The sequence below is a fragment of the Myxocyprinus asiaticus genome, chromosome 32, assembly GCF_019703515.2.
Source record: "Myxocyprinus asiaticus isolate MX2 ecotype Aquarium Trade chromosome 32, UBuf_Myxa_2, whole genome shotgun sequence".
NCBI classification, from domain to species: domain Eukaryota; kingdom Metazoa; phylum Chordata; class Actinopteri; order Cypriniformes; family Catostomidae; genus Myxocyprinus; species Myxocyprinus asiaticus.
The window spans coordinates 1,269,976-1,290,143 of NC_059375.1; the positions used below are offsets into that span (position 1 = coordinate 1,269,976).

The 20,168-nt window shown below is 38.5% G+C and overlaps 1 protein-coding gene across 1 annotated transcript in view; it reads left to right on the forward strand.

Moving 5' to 3' along the window:
* Positions 1 to 11,422: 11,422 nt before the first annotated feature.
* The window catches only part of waplb (WAPL cohesin release factor b), a 98,063-nt gene continuing 89,317 nt past the window's right edge, over positions 11,423 to 20,168 (forward strand). Inside the window, exons 1-2 of the mRNA XM_051667787.1 lie at positions 11,423 to 11,652; positions 12,502 to 12,983. Of these exons, the coding sequence (XP_051523747.1) occupies positions 12,524 to 12,983 (460 nt within the window). The 5' untranslated portion in view covers positions 11,423 to 11,652; positions 12,502 to 12,523. The remainder of the gene's footprint in view (positions 11,653 to 12,501; positions 12,984 to 20,168) is intronic.

The window sequence follows — 20,168 nt, forward strand, 5'->3', positions numbered from 1 at the left end:
TTTTTTATTTTTTTTGGTTTTGGTCTAAAAATGTAAAAAAAAAAGAAAAAAAAATTGTTAGCAAGATGTAATAATCTATTGTTATAATAATGTTTGTTTTAATAAAAAGTTTGAACATAAGAGAGAAATGAATGTAAGAATGTAAAAAACTCTTACATCAACGGAAGATCGCTTTTGCACTGATGTTTCCGGCCAAACTGAGAATAGACACCAAAGACGGCCGCAAAGTATTTTTATGCCCCAAAAAACACTGTCCTTTATAGAAACTATGGGTGAGTAAACCATTACATGTTACTTATGTGAGTGGACTGACTTGCTGTACATAAATCGTCTGTTTAAGGAAGCTGGGCACCATTTTTGTTTCTTTGGCTCCGTCTAGCGGCTGGAGTTTGTTTTGTGGAATAACACTCCTTCAAGAAACTTTTGCATTGACGGAAGATTGCTTTTACACTGAAGTTCCTGGCCAGATTGAGAATGGACACTATAGATGACCATAAAATATCCACATGCCCACACAAAGGATGTCTTTTATAAAGCTGACGGACTGAGTAAGTCATAATGTATTTTTTTTTATGCGGCCTCCATTTGACTCTTGATCATCCGAGGAACCAGGATGTCTATTTTGTTTCTTTCTGTGCTGGTTCCGTCTAGTGGCTGGAGCTTGTTTTGTGGAATAACACTACTTCGGGACAGTTATGGATGAATCTGTTCGTTCTTTGTACTTATGCCTCCTGTTGGCTGGAGTTTGTTTTTGTGGAGTATTTTCACTGGACATTAGTATGATTACGTCATCTGCTGCACTCATAACAGCCGGCTCACTGAACAATTGTTTGTCTGTCCGAGGATACTGAACAGCTTTATATCAGCTGGAGTTTGTTTTGTGGAGGAACACACCTTCAAGACAGTTCTGTGAATGAATCTACATGTTCTTTCTGTTTGTTCTGCATGTTGGCTGGGGTCTGTTTTACAAAGTATTTTCTGTTATGTACTTTTGCCTCACAAGATCTGTATAGAGGCACTGGACTTGAGCTGTCCGATGGCAAGGTTTTCGCGAAAGTTCTCGCATGCATTCATGGACCTTTTGAGTTTGGAGGGATTGACGCCAGTTGGCGCTGTCATGCACGGGGTTAATGCTCACATTTTTCTTTTTCTTTTTGTTTTGTTCTGGGGAAAGTTCGGGGTTTGACTGTTGCATTGATGTTGAAATGTGGTCTTTGTAATCTTGTTTTTGACACACAATTGATTTTTTCTATTATATCAAATGTCAGTTGTTAATATGAGTGGGATATCTTTCTCCACATGGAATGTGAATGGGTTGGGGCACCCCATAAAAAGAAGGAAGGTTATTTCTTTTCTTAAACATAAGAAATATGATATAGTGTTTCTATTAGGGAAGAAATGAGGTGGGCATGTTTTCTTTAGTGCTGGCTTAAGTAAGAGCAAGGGAGTCATTATATTGGTAAATAAACATCTACAATTCAAATGTCTCAAACAGATTAAAGATAAATTAGGAAGAGTAATTATTGTTTTAGCTGAAATTCAGGGGCAAAGGTTGATTTTGGCTAATATTTTCGACCTAATGCTGATGATCAGGGCTTTTTAATAGATCTTGAGGGGATGTTGCAAGCCGCTGGCACCCCTCATGATATAATATTGGGAGGAGACTTTAATCTTTTGATGGATTCAATCCTTGATCATTGTGATGCAAAAGTGAGTAAGCCACCTAGAGCAACATTGACACTTCACAGGATGTGTAAAAATCTTGGTCTTACAGATATTTGGAGACTTTTGAACCCATCTTGTAGGGACTATACATTTTTTTCATCAGTCCATAAGATTTATTCTAGAATAGATTTTTCTTTTTTTTATATCCAAGTCCCTCATTTCATCTGTTGTGGATTGCTCAATTGGAAACATCTTGCCCTGGTGAGTTTAGAGGTGGTGCCACATACGGAGAAAAAGAAATCATATTGTTGGCACCTTAATGTGTCCCTTTTGCAAAATCCTGAATTCCAACAAATGTTAAAGACTGAAATCAGTGTTTATATGGAGACCAACTGGTCCTCGGTATCCACTGTGGGCGTGGCTTGGGAGGCACTTAAGGCGGTTCTGAGGGGCTGGATCATACAGTATGCCTCATTCATCAAAAAATCCAAAGCACGAGAGCTTGTGGAGTTGGAAGGAAATATTAAAAATGCTGAAGCAGAGCTGAAGCGCCATTTGTCATCCGATGGCCTCAGAGAATTGACTCGATTGAAATATAGATATAATACTATTCTGTCGCGGAAAGTGGAGTTTTGGTTATTCAGGGCAAGACAGTCATACTTTGAGTCGGGGGACAAAGCAGGAAAACTTTTGGCTAGATATATAAAGCAGAAAGTGTCTTTTTCTACCATTCCCTCAGTGAAATCTGCTGGTGGTGAAATATTTACCTCAGCCATTGATATTAATAATGCTTTTAAAGAATTCTACTTTGATCTCTATAGTTCCACGTCTTCGTCTACTGATGAAGATATTAGGAACTTTGTGGAACCATTAGATCTCCCTAAACTGACGACTGAGCAAAAAAAATTCTCTTGATTCTGAGATAAACTTGGAGGAGCTTGGCGAGGTTATTAAGGCCTTACTACAGGCAAGGCTCCGGGGCCTGATGGCTTTGCCGCTGAGTTTTTCAAATCTTATGCTACAGAACTGGCTCCACTTTTGCTAGAAGTTTATACTGAATCATTAAAGAATGGAAAGCTTCCACCAACCATGACACAAGCCCAGATCAGTCTGATTCTTAAAAAGGACAAAGATCCAAGCGAGTGTAAAAGTTACCATCCAATTTCCCTGATCCAGTTAGATGTAAATATTTTGTCAAAAATTCTGGCTAATCGATTAAGTAAAGTTATGACATCTCTTATACATATAGATCAGGTGGGGTTTATTCGAGGCCATAGCTTTTCTTATAACATTAGGCGTCTCATCAATATCATGTGGTCAGTAGCGAATGAACAATCTCCAGTCGCTGCCATCTCACTTGATGCCGAAAAGGCATTTGATATGGTAGTATGGGATTATCTTTTTAAGGTTTTGGAAATATACGGGTTCGGGAGTACGTTTATTGGATGGATTAAATTACTTTATAGACACCCAGTAGTGGCGGTACAAACAAATGGATTAATTTCAGATTATTTTACTCTGGATAGGGGCACCCGGCAGGGTTGTCCTCTTTCTCCATTATTGTTCTGTCTTACCCTGGAACCATTAGCAACCGCGATAAGAAAGGAGGATGACTTTCCAGGGGTGATGGCGGGAGGCGTGGCACATAAGCTTCTGCTTTATGCAGATGATATTTTATTATTTGTCTCTGACCCTACTAAATCTATGCCTTGCCTCCACAGAATTATTCATTCCTTTTCCAATTTCTCAGGATACAAAGTCAACTGGTCTAAATCCGAAGCTTTGGCTCTGACAGCGTACTGTCCAGTAACGGCCTTCCAGCCAGGCTCTTCCAGTGGCCCAAACAGGGCATTAAGTATTTGGATATTTGTTTCACAACAAATTTGTCTGATTTAGTTAGAGTTAATTTTGATCCTTTAATAAAAAGGATTTCGAGCGATGTGGACAGGTGGGCTTCATTACATTTATAAATGATTGGGAAGGTTAATGTTATTAAAATGAACTGTATTCCAAAATTTAACTACCTGCTACAGTCTCTCCTGGTAGATGTCCCCCTCTCTTATTTCAAGCAATTTGAGAGCATAGTGAAGTCTTTGATTTGGAGTGGCAAATGCCCCAGATTACATTTTGATAAGCTACATAGGCTGATTGACAAAGGTGGGCTAGGCCTACCTAAGATTTTGTTTTATTATTATGCGTCGGTCTCAGACATTTGGCTCATTGGTCACATCTACCTGAGAGAGCCCCTCCCTGGTTCTGCATTGAACAAGAAGTTCTTGCCCCTATTTTGCCATTGCAAAGCCTTTCTGCCAATCTAACCAGAGAAGTTAAATCACACCCCGTTATTTCACATTTGCACTCAGTATGGACAAAAGTGTCCAGAGTGTTTACTTCAGATATTTATCTAAATGTTGCCTCGAGCCTATGGCTAAACCCCAAACTATGCATTAATAAGTCCCCTTTTTGTGGGTCGGAGTGGATTGCGAGGGGGGTTAGTACACTCGGTGATCTTTATGAGAGTGGTGTGATGAGATTCTTTGAAAATTTGGTTCAATATTTTGGGATCCCCAGATCTCAGTTTTTTAGGTATCTTCAGCTACGCCACTTGCTCTGTACTATTTTTGGGAATAGAATACACCCCCCTAAAGCAGCAGATACTCTGGGAGAGGTGATTTCTGCTTTTGGAAAAGGTCATGAGGTATCAGTGTATTACTCCCTGCTAATTCAGAGTCTTGGGGACAGAGTCTCAACCACTCTCAAGAGATTATGGGAGAAAGATTTACATTTAGAATTAGAGGAGGGAGAATGGGCTAGGATTTTAAAAAACATAAAAACTGTATCTAGAGATGCAAGAGTGCACCTTATACAGCTCAAGATTTTACATCGGTTCTATTGGACCCCCTCTAAATTGAATAGGCTTGGCCTTAAAGACACACCCACCTGCTGGCGATGCCAATCAGCGGACGGAGATATAACCCATGTCTTTTGGGGGTGTGTTGAAATACAAAAGTTTTGTTTAAAGGTGCAGAGTCTGGTGTGTGATGTGTTAGGCATTCAGGTATCATTCTGCCCCAGACTCTGTATCTTGGGTGATGAGGCGGTCATTTACATTGAAAGTAGACACATAAAGAGTTGGGTCTTAACTAGCGTCATGATCGCCAGGCAGATCATTTTGAGGGGCTGGAGGTCGGCTGGAGCGCCCTCTTTTCAGGAGTGGTGCTCGGAGATGGGAAGGGTGGCGGCCTTTGAGGAAGTAACATTCAGAGGAACGGGGAGGTATAAAGTGTTCGTGGAGAAATGGGGCGGGTATTTGTCATTTGTGGATATGTGATTATTGTTGTTTGGTTTATCTGTTTATTTTTTTATTTTGTGCATGTGTGTGTCTATGTCATTTGGGACCACTGTTATGTTGTTGGGGTTAGGGTGGGATTGGGAGTGGTAATAGTTGGGGTTAAGTTTGATTCTATGTATATATGTTTTGTCTTATGAGTTACATATATGTGAATCAGTAAAAATTGTTAATCGGAGAAGAAACAGAAAGAGATGCCCAAATGTCCACACTAAAGAGAGTGCTCAAAGAAGGATGGCCTGCTGAAAGAAAGAAATGCCCTACAGCCATCCTAGAGTACTGGAATCATAGGGATTAGTTATCGGAGATGGGCGGTATGGTCTTCAAGGGAGAAAAGATTGTAATTCCCAAGCAACTGAGAGAAGAAATGCTTAAATGCATTCATGCAGTCCACATGGGAATTGAGAAATCCAAACAACGCACTAGAGACATTCTCTTCTGGCCTGACATGTCCAAACAGATCGCCAGCATGGTTGAACAGTGCTCCATTTGTCTTGAGCGTCGTATGTCAAATGCAAAAGAGCCTCTCATTTCCCATTCTTTACCAAACCAGCCATGGCAATCTGTCAGTACTGATTTATTCACTTGGAATAGTGATGACTACATAGTGGTGGTAGATTACTACAGCCGATACTTTGATTTGGAAAAGCTCAAGAGCACCAGAGATGCTGCAGTGATCCTGAAACTGAAAAAAGTATTTGCAGCACATGGGATCCCTGAAAAGGTTATCTCGGACAATGGGCCTCAATTCATTTCTAAAGAGTTTGAGAACTTTGCTCAGACGTGGGACTTTGTGCATGTCACGAGTAGCCCACATTACCCACAGATCATTGGGCTCAGTGAGAAGGCAGTACAGATTGCCAAATCACTAATGGACAAAGCAAAAGTGGACAAGAAAGACCCAGTCTGTTGGAGTACATGAACACCCCAGTGGATGGTTTCAGATCACCTACCCAACTACTGATGAGCAGAAGACTACGCTCCATTTTACCAACTACCAGCCAACAGCTGTAGCCTGAGACTGTCAGTGTGAAGGATGTTCATGCAAGGCGTAAAGGATGTTCATGCAAGGCATGAACGAAGCCAACAATATCAAGGAAAGTACTACAGCAGGTCAGCGAAACCACTCACACCACTACGGGCTGGGGACCATGTCCGAATTCAGAAGTCAGGTAACTGGAAACCTGCTGACACCTTCAGGTCTTACCATGTATGTACTGCAGGAGACCAAGTCTTCCGCAGGAATTGTCGTCACCTTTTGCAAGATAAAGCACAGCCTATCATTGCTGAGCCTGGAATGACTTGCGCACGCTGCACACAGTGCCCACTGATCAACCTAAGCAGACAGACACGAATAACACTGATTCTGCTGCTCCACGTTATGTTACCAGATCAGGACGTGAAGTGAGACCAAGGGTCATCCTTGATATATAATTGTAAAGGGTGTAGGCGGATCGCTGCCCTACATATATATATATATATATATATATATATATATATATATATATATATATATATATATATATATATATATATATATATATGTCCTATTTGTCACTATCGTTGATGTAATTATGTTGTTTACTTTTCAATCTCTTGTATACTGGTTGTTGCATTGGTATGTTATATCTTAAGGATTTGCACAGTTGCTATATTGTGTTCACTAACGTAGTATGTAAAGCCTTCAAAGTAAGGGGATGTAATATTCAAGTTGTTTCAATATAGATTTGTAATTCTGCATGTGTTAGGCAGTTCCTGCATATAGGCTCTAGGGGGCAGTGGGTGAACAAGATGGAAGTGGTGTTTGCAAGAATATAGAGGAATAAAGAGAGACCTGCATGTGTTAAAGCTGATCCAAGATTCTGGTCATCTTTTCCAAATAATACAATCGGATCTGTTAAAGTAGCAGATTCTGTTCAGTTTATCGTTCAGTGCATCCCTAGACTCAGTCAACTTACCTGAAGTAAATTCTCAGTCTGAGCCTGAGGTGATGTGAGGACACTGACAGAGACGCATTCCCATTGGCTGCGTGTATTATGTAATTTCACGAAAGTCAACACAATGCAAGTTACGCAACCACAGATGCAATAGATCCCACTACATTTATGTGCATAAAAATAAATAAAAGGTAATCTGTTTGAACCGGAACCCCCAAAAAATTCACTCCCCGGATGTTTAGGTCCTATTTATCAGACCGCTACCACTTTGTATGTGTAAATGAGGAATTGTCAAATCAAACAAAAGTTAAGTATTTAGTGCCACAGGGATCAGTTTTAGGGCCTCTGCTTTTCTCCTTTTACATGCTTCCCCTGGGAGATATTATGAGGAATCATGGCATAAGTTTCCACTGTTATGCCGAAGACACCCAACTTTATATTTCTTCAAAACCCAACGAAAATTAGCAATTCTCCAAATTAGCAGAGTGTATCAATGAAATAAAAGATTGGATGGCCATAAATTTCCTTCTACTCAATTCCGACAAAACAGAGATACTAATGATTGGACCGAAAACCTCTCAAAATGAGCAGCTAAAATATAATTTGACTCTATGAATGTACTGTTACATCGTCTTCTACAGTGAAGAACTTGTTGGTGTTATATTTGATACCAATCTGTCCTTTGAAAATCAAATTACCAATGTTTGAAGAACAGCATTCTTCCACCTAAGAAATATTGCTAAATTACGACACATGCTCTCTGTTGCTGATGCCGAAAAGCTAATTAATGCGTTCATGACCTCAAGATTAGATTATTGTAATGCATTACTGGGAGGATGTCCAGCAAGTTCAATAAATAAACTTCAATTGGTTCAAAATGCAGCAGCCAGAGTGCTGACTAGAACCAAGAAATATGATCATATTAGCCCCAATTTATCATTACATTGGCTACCTGTTAAATTTCATATTAATTGTAAAATTCTGTTAACTACATACAAAGCTTTGAATGGTCTAGCTCCAACATAATTAAGTGACCTTCTACCACACTATATTCCATCACGTTCATTACGATCACAAAATTCTGGCCTGTTAATAGTTCCTAGAATATCAAAATCCACAAAAGGAGGTAGATCCTTTTCATATTTGGCTCCTAAACTATAGAATAGTCTCCCTAACACTGTTCGAGATGCAGACACACGCACTCAGTTTAAGTCTAGACTAAAGAGTCATCTATTTAGCTAGATATACACCTAATTTATCCATCAACTCACAATTAGGCTGCTTTAGTTAGGTCTGCCAGAACCAGAAACATCCATCATGATCTATAACTCTGCAATAAATTGAATGACATCTACGCTAATATTATTTTATTTGTTTCCATGTCTCAACCTCGGGATTCATATCCCGAGGTTACCAGAGCCGGCCAGATTCAGCTCCGTTCCTGCTTCGTGTTGGACTCCACTGCTACATGTTGCTGAGTAATGATGACAAACTACAGCCAGTGCTAGCCAGACATCACTTCAGTCTTTTGACTTCAGAGGATGAACTGATGCCAACTCCAACCATAAGACATGGGATACTTCATATGCCATTGCCCGAAACATGGATTTAGGATGGACCCCACCGAACCTCATTGAAATAATCTGCCGGTTGAACTGCGATGCACCTCATTGATCTCTGCATGCATCACCTTTGTCTATTGATGGACTACACTCTTATAATGGAATACATAGACTATCAATTAATTGCCAACAAAATCAAATCCTTCATCAGCCAACTAACAAAGGACAATTGCATCAATGTGAACTTCTGCAGTTAATCCAGGATGAACTTCAAAGACATTAGACATTAATCTTACAGTTCATACAAAATCTTTGTTTAAACACTGTCCCTTAACACTTACTTAATTTACTAATTTTAAAGCATGACCTGCACTGCACATAAATAAGTAATATTGGCATTATATTCAGGTTGTTTTGCCAGAGGGAAACTGGCCCCCACAGTGAGTCTGGTTTCTCTCAAGGTTATTTTTCTCCATTAACCAACATCTTATGGTGTTTTATGTTCCTTGCCACTGTTGCCTTCGGCTTGCTCACAGGGGTTCTAAATACAATTATTATTTAACTATTTAATTATTTATTTTTATACACAATTTACAATCATATTTAATCAAATTACACAGTGATGACTCTAAGACTTTTTAGATTATTACAGTTTCATTTTCTGTTAATGCATGATTTTCTGTAAAGCTGTTTTGAAACGATGTAAGCGCTATACAAATAAAAATGACTTGAAACCAACTCAAAAAGTGTTTTCTTTCAGCTGTGTTTAGTGTGTGACATATGCTGCCCTTTTAATAAATGTGCTCTTTTAATTTAATAATGTTTAAAGGTGCAGTTTGCATGCAGGACTCTACTATTATGTTTTTTTCCATCCAGCCTCTAAAAAATTATTTGCCCTGCTTTAGAATAATACTTAAGTGCCACCATCAAATAAATTTTTCTTTAATTTTCATTTTTTTCTTTTAACTTTTGAACTCTCTTATCTAAAAAGAAATTTCTTTTTTACAATATAGCCTGAGGTCCTGGCATAAATTTCTATAATGCTTAAATTGTGCTTGGCTTCTTAATTGCTCCATGCAGCTATATTTATTGTAAAATAAATTTATTGACTGTTTATATATATATATATATATATATATATATATATATATATATATATATATATATATATATATATATATATATATACATTTTTTATCTGATTTGGGATTCGTTTCCTGTCTTCTGCTCAGGAGCTTGTAGATAATGCTTTTCATTGCCTACATTTATTGCTTTGTACTGTTGTGCATTTGATAAATAAACTAAACTTGAACTATTACTTCATTACTGTACTTCCCCTGTTACACTTGCATCAATGCACCTGTCTCTTTAACGTGTTTTTTTTTTTTTTTTTTTGCACTGTGATTTGGGTACATTTCAACATATCTGACTATTCTATATAATCTGTATTTTTACATATCATTTGCACTGTAATATTTACCTGCCATTTCTACCTCATTCATTCTCAAGCACCTTCTTTATATACTGTTTAGTCATTTGCATTGACTGGTCTACCATTTGCATCTCTTAAAATTTACGTGGCTTGATTCATGTGTCCTTCACAAAGACGAATCTGCCCAATTCCAGCCTTGCTGAAGCACCCCTAGATCATCACCGATCCTCCACCTGGTTGTCTAATGGTTAGACGGAGACCTGGAGAGGCCTTCAAGCCACAGTGTCTCACACCCACTGTGAAATTTGGTGGAGGATCGGTGATGATCTGGGGGTGCTTCAGCAAGGCTGGAATCGGGCAGATTCGTCTTTGTGAAAGACGCATATGAATAAAGCCACATACAAGGTTATCCTGGAAGAAACCTCTGACAGTATTCCCCAACTCTGAGGATTGTTTTTTCCAGCAAAACAATGCTCCATGCCACACAGTCAGGTCAATCAAGGTGTGGATGGAGGACCACCGGATCAAGACCCTGTCATGGCCAGCCCAATCTCCAGACCTGAACCCCATTGAAAACCTCTGGAATGTGATCAAGAGGAAGATGGATGGCCACAAGCCATCAAACAAAGCCGAGATGCTTGAAGTTTTGTGCCAGGAGTCGCATAAACTCACCCAACAGCAATGTGAAAGACTGGTATAGAGCATGCCAAGATGCATGAAAGCTGTGATTGAAAATTAGGATTATTCCACCAAATATTGATTTCTGAACTCTTCCTAAGTTAAAACATTAGTATTGTGTTGTTTATAAATGAATATGAACTTGTTTACTTTGCATTATTCGAGGTCTGAAAACACAGCATCTTTTTTGTTATTTTGACCAGTTATTCTGCAAATAAATGCTCTAAATGACAATATTCTTATTTGGAATTTGGGAGTAATGTTGTCAGTACTTTATAGAATAAAACATAAATGTTCATTATACTCAAACACATACCTATCCAAATCCAGAGAAACTGATAATTTTGCAGTGGTCTCTTCATTTTTTCCAGAGCTGTACATTGCTATTTGCACTTCTGGTTGGATGATTCTATGTTTAATGGCTCTGATTCTTGTTCTTGTTCTCAGTCACTTTATTTGTCCCAAAATGTTTTTGATAATCTTAAACTGACATATACCTCATAAATATACCAAAATTAAGGCATTGCTTGTATTAATCAGTGTTTCTGGTTGAATATAGCCAGCTTTTACGTGTATATACTTTTCACATAGTTCATCCCTTAAAAATTCCTTCATAATAAACCTTTGCTTCGCCAAAAATTCCCAAAATTCAAGCACAAGCGGGTTTACGTCATCGTGTTGAAGTTCAACTCCCTGTGTGAACTGACCAATCACACGCTTTGAAAATCCCACAGCGGCCTCTGATTGGACAATACTGTTACGCCTGTGTCGCGACGCGAGTGTTGTGACGCAATAACGCAAGTGAGGGGGTACGCGAATGGAGGCCGTTGATGTTTCCGAGCCGAAACAATCGAGTCTGAAATAAATGAGTGAAAGTTAAAAAAAAGCCCGTGATTGTTTATCTTCCGTTAGAGCGCGTCAGACCTCACATACTCGTGCAGCTGTGTCGGTGGAGGCCGTGTGTGTGTCAGGATATCGTGTTTGTTGATCTGCTGTTAGAGGCCCGGATTCACTCTCTTTAACAAGCAGGCGAGTATTACACCTCCTTCAGTCCTGCTGTTACACTTCTACATACATTTAAATCGAGGATTGAATGAGCTTTAATCCTGGATATGAGATGATCTTTTATAATATTACCTGAGTAGTCTGAGAGCATGTTTGTGTTCATTCTCATTCTAGCCCATTAGCCGTTAGCGTTGTTGTTTTTATCAGCACAGAGTGATTTTAGTGTATTTGAAGTCGCTCTTTCGATTTAGTAGAGGTTAGAAAGTTGGGTCAGTGGTGCTATTTGCTTAAAGAGGAAAGGGAAGTTGGAAAACTGTCAGTTAAACAGAAAACAGCTGCTATAATCTGACCCACTGATTAGCATTAGCATGTTAGCATACAAGACTTCTGCTTATTTTTGTGTTTATTACTGTTTACTTGCTACTACCATGTTATTTGTCCTAAAACATGGTTATTTTGGGTACTTTTTAGTGCTGTTATGTTAATTATGCAGTGTTTTATTTCATTGGTGTAATTGGTTTTAACTTTGCTTTTAATTGATCATTGTTGATATCAAAGCTTACAACTTCTCTAGAAGTGTTTTTCTTATGTAGGACTAAAGGTGACTTTTATAGTAACCCTGCTGTGAATCTTTATAGAGATGTACATGATCAAAAAATTTTGCTAATAGTTTTTTTTTTTTCAGCACAGAAATGCAAGTATTTGTCAGGTTTTAAAGAGATTAAATCTCTTATAGCACACATGATGCGTATATAACCTAGTTTTATTGATTAAATTCTGATGGAAACATTTTGAGGCAAATTGTTAACGATCAGCATTCAATTGTAAAACAGCCTGCAAATTATTCATTAAACACTTTCTAATCGTTCACAGGGAATATGAGACAGATGCCACAATGACGTCTAGATTTGGAAAAACATATAGCCGAAGGGGAGGAGATGGGACCTCCAAGTTTGACGAGGTGTTGTCCAATAAGAGGGCAACGCTCAGCACCAAATGGGGCGAGACGAAAGCCAAGGTGGGAGCGAAGAGGCCTGGCTTGAAGACTGATGTGTCCGATCAGACCAAGATGTCTAAGGTACAGGAAGGTGACGGCTCAGAGGATCCGTTCGGGTTTGACAGTGACGATGAATCTAGGCCGGTCACGTCTCGTAGTGTGTCCCAGTCCAAGGCCAAGGTGACGTCCACAGGGGGTTTCCAGGCCAGCTTGACCCTGGAGCCCAACAGCAGGGTGAACCAGCCCGCCAGTGTGGAGGCCGTGGCACCCAGCAGGGTCCCGTTCACTCTCAGCACTGACAGAAGTGCTCACAAAGTGCCAGAGGATCCTGGGAAGTTCTTCAACACTTCTACTACTGGTATGTTTATGAGTCAAAATTAAAAATTCTATCATTAATTACTCGCCCTCATTTTGTACACTAAAGAAAGACATTTTCATTCATTGTACTGGTTGTTTATTACCATGCAATAATGAACACAGACTTTAAAAATGCACCACAACATTCCTATTAAAATAGTCCATATAACTCGTGTGCTTAAATCTAAGTCTTCTGAAGCCGTATGATACATTTGTGTGAGGAACAAATATAAGTTGAAGTCTTCAAATCCAGTGAGCTGGTAACCACTGCGACCAGATCATCAGATTCAGTGTGTTGAACTCGAGAACAGGATCTGTCCAGTTTGTGAATGAAGCAGTCATTTATTCATTGAAAAGGTCAGACTCAGAAGAATTATTTATTCACTAGGCCTCAATCGGACATCTCTACTTGATGAATAAACATTAAATGATATTTAGCCTTTGGGACACACGTTTTGTTTGAGTCATTCAGATGTTTGAAACAAACTTGACTTGTTTAACTTAACAAGGATGTGCGCACGCTTTACCACAACTCACATACCTGGCCTACTTTTTATATTTGTTTTTTGTGGTTGTTCATTTAATCTGAAAAGTTGGAAATAACGTGTTTGATTTCCAGAACCAGTCTGAAATGTAAATATAGACACCCTTTGTTACCTCAGAATCAGAATGAGTAGACATGGAAATCACAATCATCTTGCATTGTCCTTTAGGAGTGTCTTGCAAGTTTCTTGAAGGTTCCTGGGCTTCTGTGGTTTTTGCTGAGTGTAAGAGGTGTTTTAAGCAGGTTATGAAAGAGCACTGGTGAGGACAATTATAGCTACATCATCATGTGTTTCTGATAGGTGTTCAGCATCATTTACTAGTGGACCTGAATACGTAGAAGAAAAGCATCAAGGTTATCTGTCATTACTAAGGTAGTGTGGATTTTGTGTTGTAGTCTCTTTGCTGTGGGTTGTTTATTTGTAGGACCAAAATATAGATTTTCTGTTGCATTGCAATCTTCATTTGAACAATCGTGAAATATATTCTTAAATCCAAAGGTCGATCTAAAGGCTGATTTCTGCTTTTGCGTCGAATCTACGGCATATACTCTGCGTGCTGGCCAACGCGTTGGTTGTCATTTATAGTTCTGCGTCGTTCTGCGGTTACACAGCCAAAATGCAAACTATACATTCGTAAATAAACAAAAGCAATGTCATTTGTGGATACAAAAGTATTCATTAAATTATTGTAGCATAAAAAACGAGTTGAAAGTATGTGAACATGTTGAAATTTAGGTACATATGATTTATTATACATGTATAAATGAGAAAAATACTGTATGCTTGCTCTTGAGTCTCTTAAATAATAATAAATAAATATTTTGGCATACATTTGATTAATAACTATACCTCGCTTGTCTTTTTAAAGACTTTACAATACATATAGGCAATATAACCAACTCTTATCAGGTGCTTTTTAATTTGCTGACAAATTAGAATTGTTCCATTTCCATAACTTATGAAATATGATTATTTACTGTCAAACATACGGTCAAATCATCATGTAGATTGTATCACTCACACATCAAATTAATATCATGTAAAAGCCCGGATAAAAAAAAAGCTTTTAGAGTTTATAAACTGTAAACAGATACATTTTGCTGCGTTTCACTTGTAACTTCATGAAAAACAAACAGAACATAGAAACAGCAGATGCTCCCGATTGAGACAATTGTTTTAATGGTCTCGAGTCCAAATACAATGTCATATGATGAATAGATATTAAAATAATCTAGGTAAAATTGGACGCTACCTCAGATATCGTTGTTATCATCCTGGGGGCGGTCTCTGGTTACAAAGTGCACCAATCACAGCTGTTGAGGTTTGTGTCGACAGAACGCGCAGTTACATTTTTTAAGAGCTGCACATCAGCCTATGGCATAGGTTCGACACAGGAGTATAAATCGGCTGTGTCCAATGTGTCCCAATAACAAAATCCATACGATCCATGTAATTGAATAATGTCTCTTTTAATATCCTTTCTGTTCTTTACAGTCAGTTGTTGATCAAAAATCACTCTTCAAAAAAAAAATTCTAATCACACACAGCACAGATGTGGTAAAGAAGCCATGTGACTCCACTCTTGTTCAAGTGCACTCGACTTAAGGCTGGATTACTCTACACGACTTTAACACAGATTTTAGCCTGGATTTTCAGTCGGGCCGAGTCCGTGTTTGTCGGCGCTAGTTGACACTTATTGGCTCCAGTTGAAGTTGACAAAATTGCGTAGTATATGATGGGTACAGACTCCAATTTTGTACCCTCAGACTATGATTCCATCTAGTCTGAGGATATAAAACATTTTTGATATTTTTGAGCCGACTATCCACGACTCCAGAGGAAATCTCATAGTGTATGATGCGCCACCACTTAAATCTAAAGTTATACGGCAAGCATACAGTGGAAATGGAGCGCTCAATAGAAGTTCAAGAAACAGAGATAGCAAACAAGCACTCAAGTGGAGTTTAACTTTTAACGACACTCACTTACCTCATCTCCCGTTTCTGTCTCTAGAGGCCATGCTGGCCACGTCTTCACAATCAAGAATGCACCTGAATGGGGGCTTGGGTAGCTCAGTGGTAAAGACGCTGGCTACTACCCCTTGAGGTCGCCAGTTCAAATCCAGGGTGTGCTGAGTGACTCCAGCCAGGTCTCCTAAGCAACCAGATTGGCCCGGTTGCTAGGGAGGGTAGAGTCACATGGGGTAACCTCCTCGTGGTCGCTATAATGTGGTTCTTGTTCTCGGTGGGGCACGTGTTGAGTGGTGCATGGATGCCACGGTGGATGGCGTGAAGCCTCCACATGCACTATATCCCCGCGGTAACGCGCTCAACGTGATAAGATGCGCGGATTGACGGTCTCAGACACGGAGGCAACTGAGATTCGTCCTCTGCCACCTGGATTGAGGCGAGTCACAACGCTACCACCAGGATTAAAGCTGCGTTCACACTGCCAGCGACTTTGTGGCTTGGTGTCCTACTGTTTGTCGCTGTAATGTTATTGGAGGACTGCACGTCTGGCAATAACGTTTAAAAATTTGATCACGGATGAGACCTAATACTGGTTAAATTAAGATATCATTACAGTTTGACAAGGAATCAGTTCTCTTGTCTCTAATATTGTACATTCTGCAGTGTAGAGTGTTTTATAAAATGGGCAGCAGTGTTCAGTGTATTAAATCATTAATAAGACAATCAATCTATCATGAATGAACGAATCAAACTCACTCGGAATGCAGACCGTTTCTGACACGCTTTTCCACGCATCATTGTTTTATTATATCCATGCATGTGGTTATAGACAAATTATATAGAACAGTAAAAATCCCTCAAAGTCTTGCATGCACTCGTCCCCAGTCTACCAGGAGACAGATGACATGAGCTGTGCTGTCTTCACTCTCATTGGCAGTCGCTCTTGAACGTCGCTCGTCATTTGCATAAAGTTGACATTTTCTCAACTTGTCGCTCTCCACCGCGATCTCTGTCACCAACGTCCACGGTAGCTCGTGTCACCGAAAGTCACTGTGCTCTCATTGAAAATGAATAAGATCATGTTGCTGTCTCACGTGATGTTGCTGGCAGTGTGAACGCAGCTTTAGAGCACATTGGGAATTGGACATTCCCAAAAAAAAGAAAAGAAAAAAAGAATGCACCTGAATGTGCTTGGCCCATTTCTTTCACGACACGGATCACAGAGAAGCAGCAACAACAGAGCCGTTCCTATATCCATGTTTGTGTACATCTTAAATATGGGAGGGCATGTGTTTCCATATAGCGTTGCCAGATTGGGTGATGAATTGTGTGGGGAAATTGTGTTTTGGCGGGTTGACAAAATTTGGGCTGTTTGGGATGATTTGGGCAGGTTTTAAAAATGATAATATCAAGAAATTCCATTGATCATGCAACTAAAATAAAGAAAATGACCACACACAATTATTCAGTCAAATAGAAAAAAACACTGATTGACAGAAAATGTGTTCAATCCTGTTCAGAGGAGCATTGAGTTGCCACACCCACTAGCATGTTCTAAATGAGCACGCGATCTGCAGGTAGTGCTCGTGGATTTTAGCGATAAAAGTTAGGCAATCGTAACAACGACAAAGTGCTGAAAAATGGAGAAAATAGCCGATCTTAAGTCATGATTAATGTCAGAACTTATCTGTGGAGTTTTTCTTATGCCCAGTTGACGCTCCTGCAAACCAATGGAGAAATTGCACCCATTGATGTGTTTTTGCTAGAAGTTAAATGATGCTGGATGAGTACACTGCAGTTTATTTCGAGATTTTAGCACATGGTGATCATATTGCTCACTATTCTAATAATCATTTGGAGAGATAATTTTCCTGAGTGAATTCGCCGCTCCTCTTAACTCATAGATGTGCGCACAAGCCTGAACACAGAATGGATGAACATCATTGTGTTCATTCCTCACAGCTGTCTGGAAACTTTGACTCTTCTGTATATTAGCCAGTTTAACTGACTGTATAACGACAGTTACATTCAAGTGCCATTACAGCGTAAAAAGGTAGGGCAGATTGTATATAATCTTTATTTTACATATTAGATCATAAAATATTGAATGGCAAAAACAAAACTTCAATCGTAACACAGTTAATGACATGCATTATTTGGCTTCTTGACATGCCAGGGCAACATATTGTGTGTGTATGTGTGTGTTTTTGTCTGTTTGTGTGAAAAATAACTTTTTGTAGCTTAATTGTGTCGTTAAGGTTGTAACGGCTATGTTTTGGTATTATGGTTGGAATGCACTATTTGGGCGTTTTTAAAAAAAACAATTTTTTTTATACATTGTGGATAGTTTTCCGCAATCATTGGGCTGAAAAACTAATCAAACTATTCTGGCAACACTGTTTCTACACGAGTTTGTGATCGGATTTGATCAGATCGACGGATAGTGTATGATCTGCAGTCGTTTGGTGTGTGATGCCCAGTTTTTGTCTGTTCAGATTTTAAAAGTCATGTAGTGTAATCCAGCCTTTAAACTCTTGTGAGACCCTCGGTGAACTGACGCTATTCTTAAAGAGACTAGGGATGCACCGATACCACTTTTTCTCTTCCAACCGATTCCGATATCTGAAATCTCAGTATCGACCGATCCCGATCTGATACCAGTGTTATTTTTTTCATAATCAGTTTAGAATATCTTTACATTACTGTGTGGAACTAATTGGGTGTAGTCTTTAATATGTAAAGAAACACAAACCTCTAACTACACATTATTTCAATATAAATGTATAGCTTATTAAGAAACACTTTATTATTAACTAGTTTACTGGATAATGTAGCAGCAAAATTAACAGTAATTCCAGTCTTCAGTAGAAAAGAAACCAGTGTTTTTTTTTTTTTCTTTAAAGGATTCAGATCTCTTTTTTGTTCAATTTAGTTGTAAGACATCAGCTCACTTTTCATTCACACAGTTATTTATTGGAACCCATTCAACTTAAATATTGAATGGGTTCCATTCCAAATTGTAAACAAATACTAATGATGACAATAATAATAATACATTGTTATTCATATTATTATTATTATTATTGACTTTTAATTTTAAATACAACAGTAATATATTTCAGTCGTACACTTTAAACCCTCATGCTTTTATTTTGACATTCTGAACTCTCCAGGAAGTCCTGTATGTGTCTTTTTGTAGGCAAGTTCACAGTAGTTTAATTCGCTTCTTATTCAGATTCTGGTAAAATGAACCTCCGGTGCCAGAGATGCTGTTCTTGAGTAGCGCTCAAGTATTGCGCACTGCTGTGAAGGCTAACAATAGCCGAGAGTGTGTGTCAACAGAGCAGCACCATTCACTAACGTGCTGGCGCTGCGCATACTATATATTTACTTATTAAACACAGCCTTTTGTGATTCACAGAGCTATCGCACGTCTTCAAGTCATATGAACTGCTTTAATGGTTTTATCATGGTTCTTTTATGTCATTTTTTGAGCTTGACAGTAACGAACATGACTAACACACAGTATCGGATTTGGATCGGGCTTGTCGGACCGATACCCGATCCGTTTAAAAGCTTCAGTATCGGAGCTGATACTGATCCAGGTATAGGATCGGTGCATCCTTAAAAGAGACAGTACCGTTTTAGCACATTTTCTACATATCAAAGTGCAATAAATGCTTGTAAATAGTACAAATTATGAATGTAACAAATAAACATGTAACAAAATAAATATGCAATATAATAAATGCAATTTCAAGACAGTATTTACTAGGTATAGTTCAACTGGTTGAATAGTGAGGTCAACTAGTGAGTTTATCTATTTCTGTTTAATGTTTTTTTATATTTTAGCAGCAGTGCTTTAAAGGGGATGAATGTTTGAACACAAGAATAGAAATGCAGCTGATCCATATCTGGTGTAGATGACCTAAATCCAGTGTAAAGATGGTTAGTTTTTCAGACAACCCACCAATAAACGATTTTGTAAATATGTAGTTTTGCACATTCTTTATTACTTAAAATTCAAATATTTGACAGCAGAAAAGTGCACTCTGAAGTAAATTTTACAAACATTTAGTTTCAATAATGGCCAAATATCAGCTAATTAATAAGGATGTCCTGATACTGGTATCAGAATCGTATGCGAGACCGCACTCTTGTACTTGTAAAAATGCTCAGGTTCCAAAAACTGATCCCCTCTGACGTACGTCTGAATGTCATTATGCAAACATTCAGTGCACAAATTAAAATCATGTCCTAGTGAGATTATTTAACAGCAAAGGCTACGATGTAATGAGATAAATATGGTGTTCATGTGCTGTGTGCTTCAAAGTGAATGTGTTGACAAAGACACAAACTGCTCATAGCTTTTAGAGCTCATTGTCTCCGTTTGTAGCAGATGACAGCAGGCGCTACTAATTCACTTGTAGTGTGAGGCACAAACAGACTACATATTTATTTAATAATAATCACTTTGAGTCACGAAAGCGAACGGCTTTTCCAGAGTGGGAGGCTACAGTCAAAAACATAGGAACACTTCAAAATAAAAGCTCTTTAAATGAAAAAAAAAAAAAAAATATGACAGAAATAGATCACTGCTGTATAGTATATTTACTGTAATGCTATAAATAATACTAATAATAAATCAATAGTAACTGTATTATATTTAAG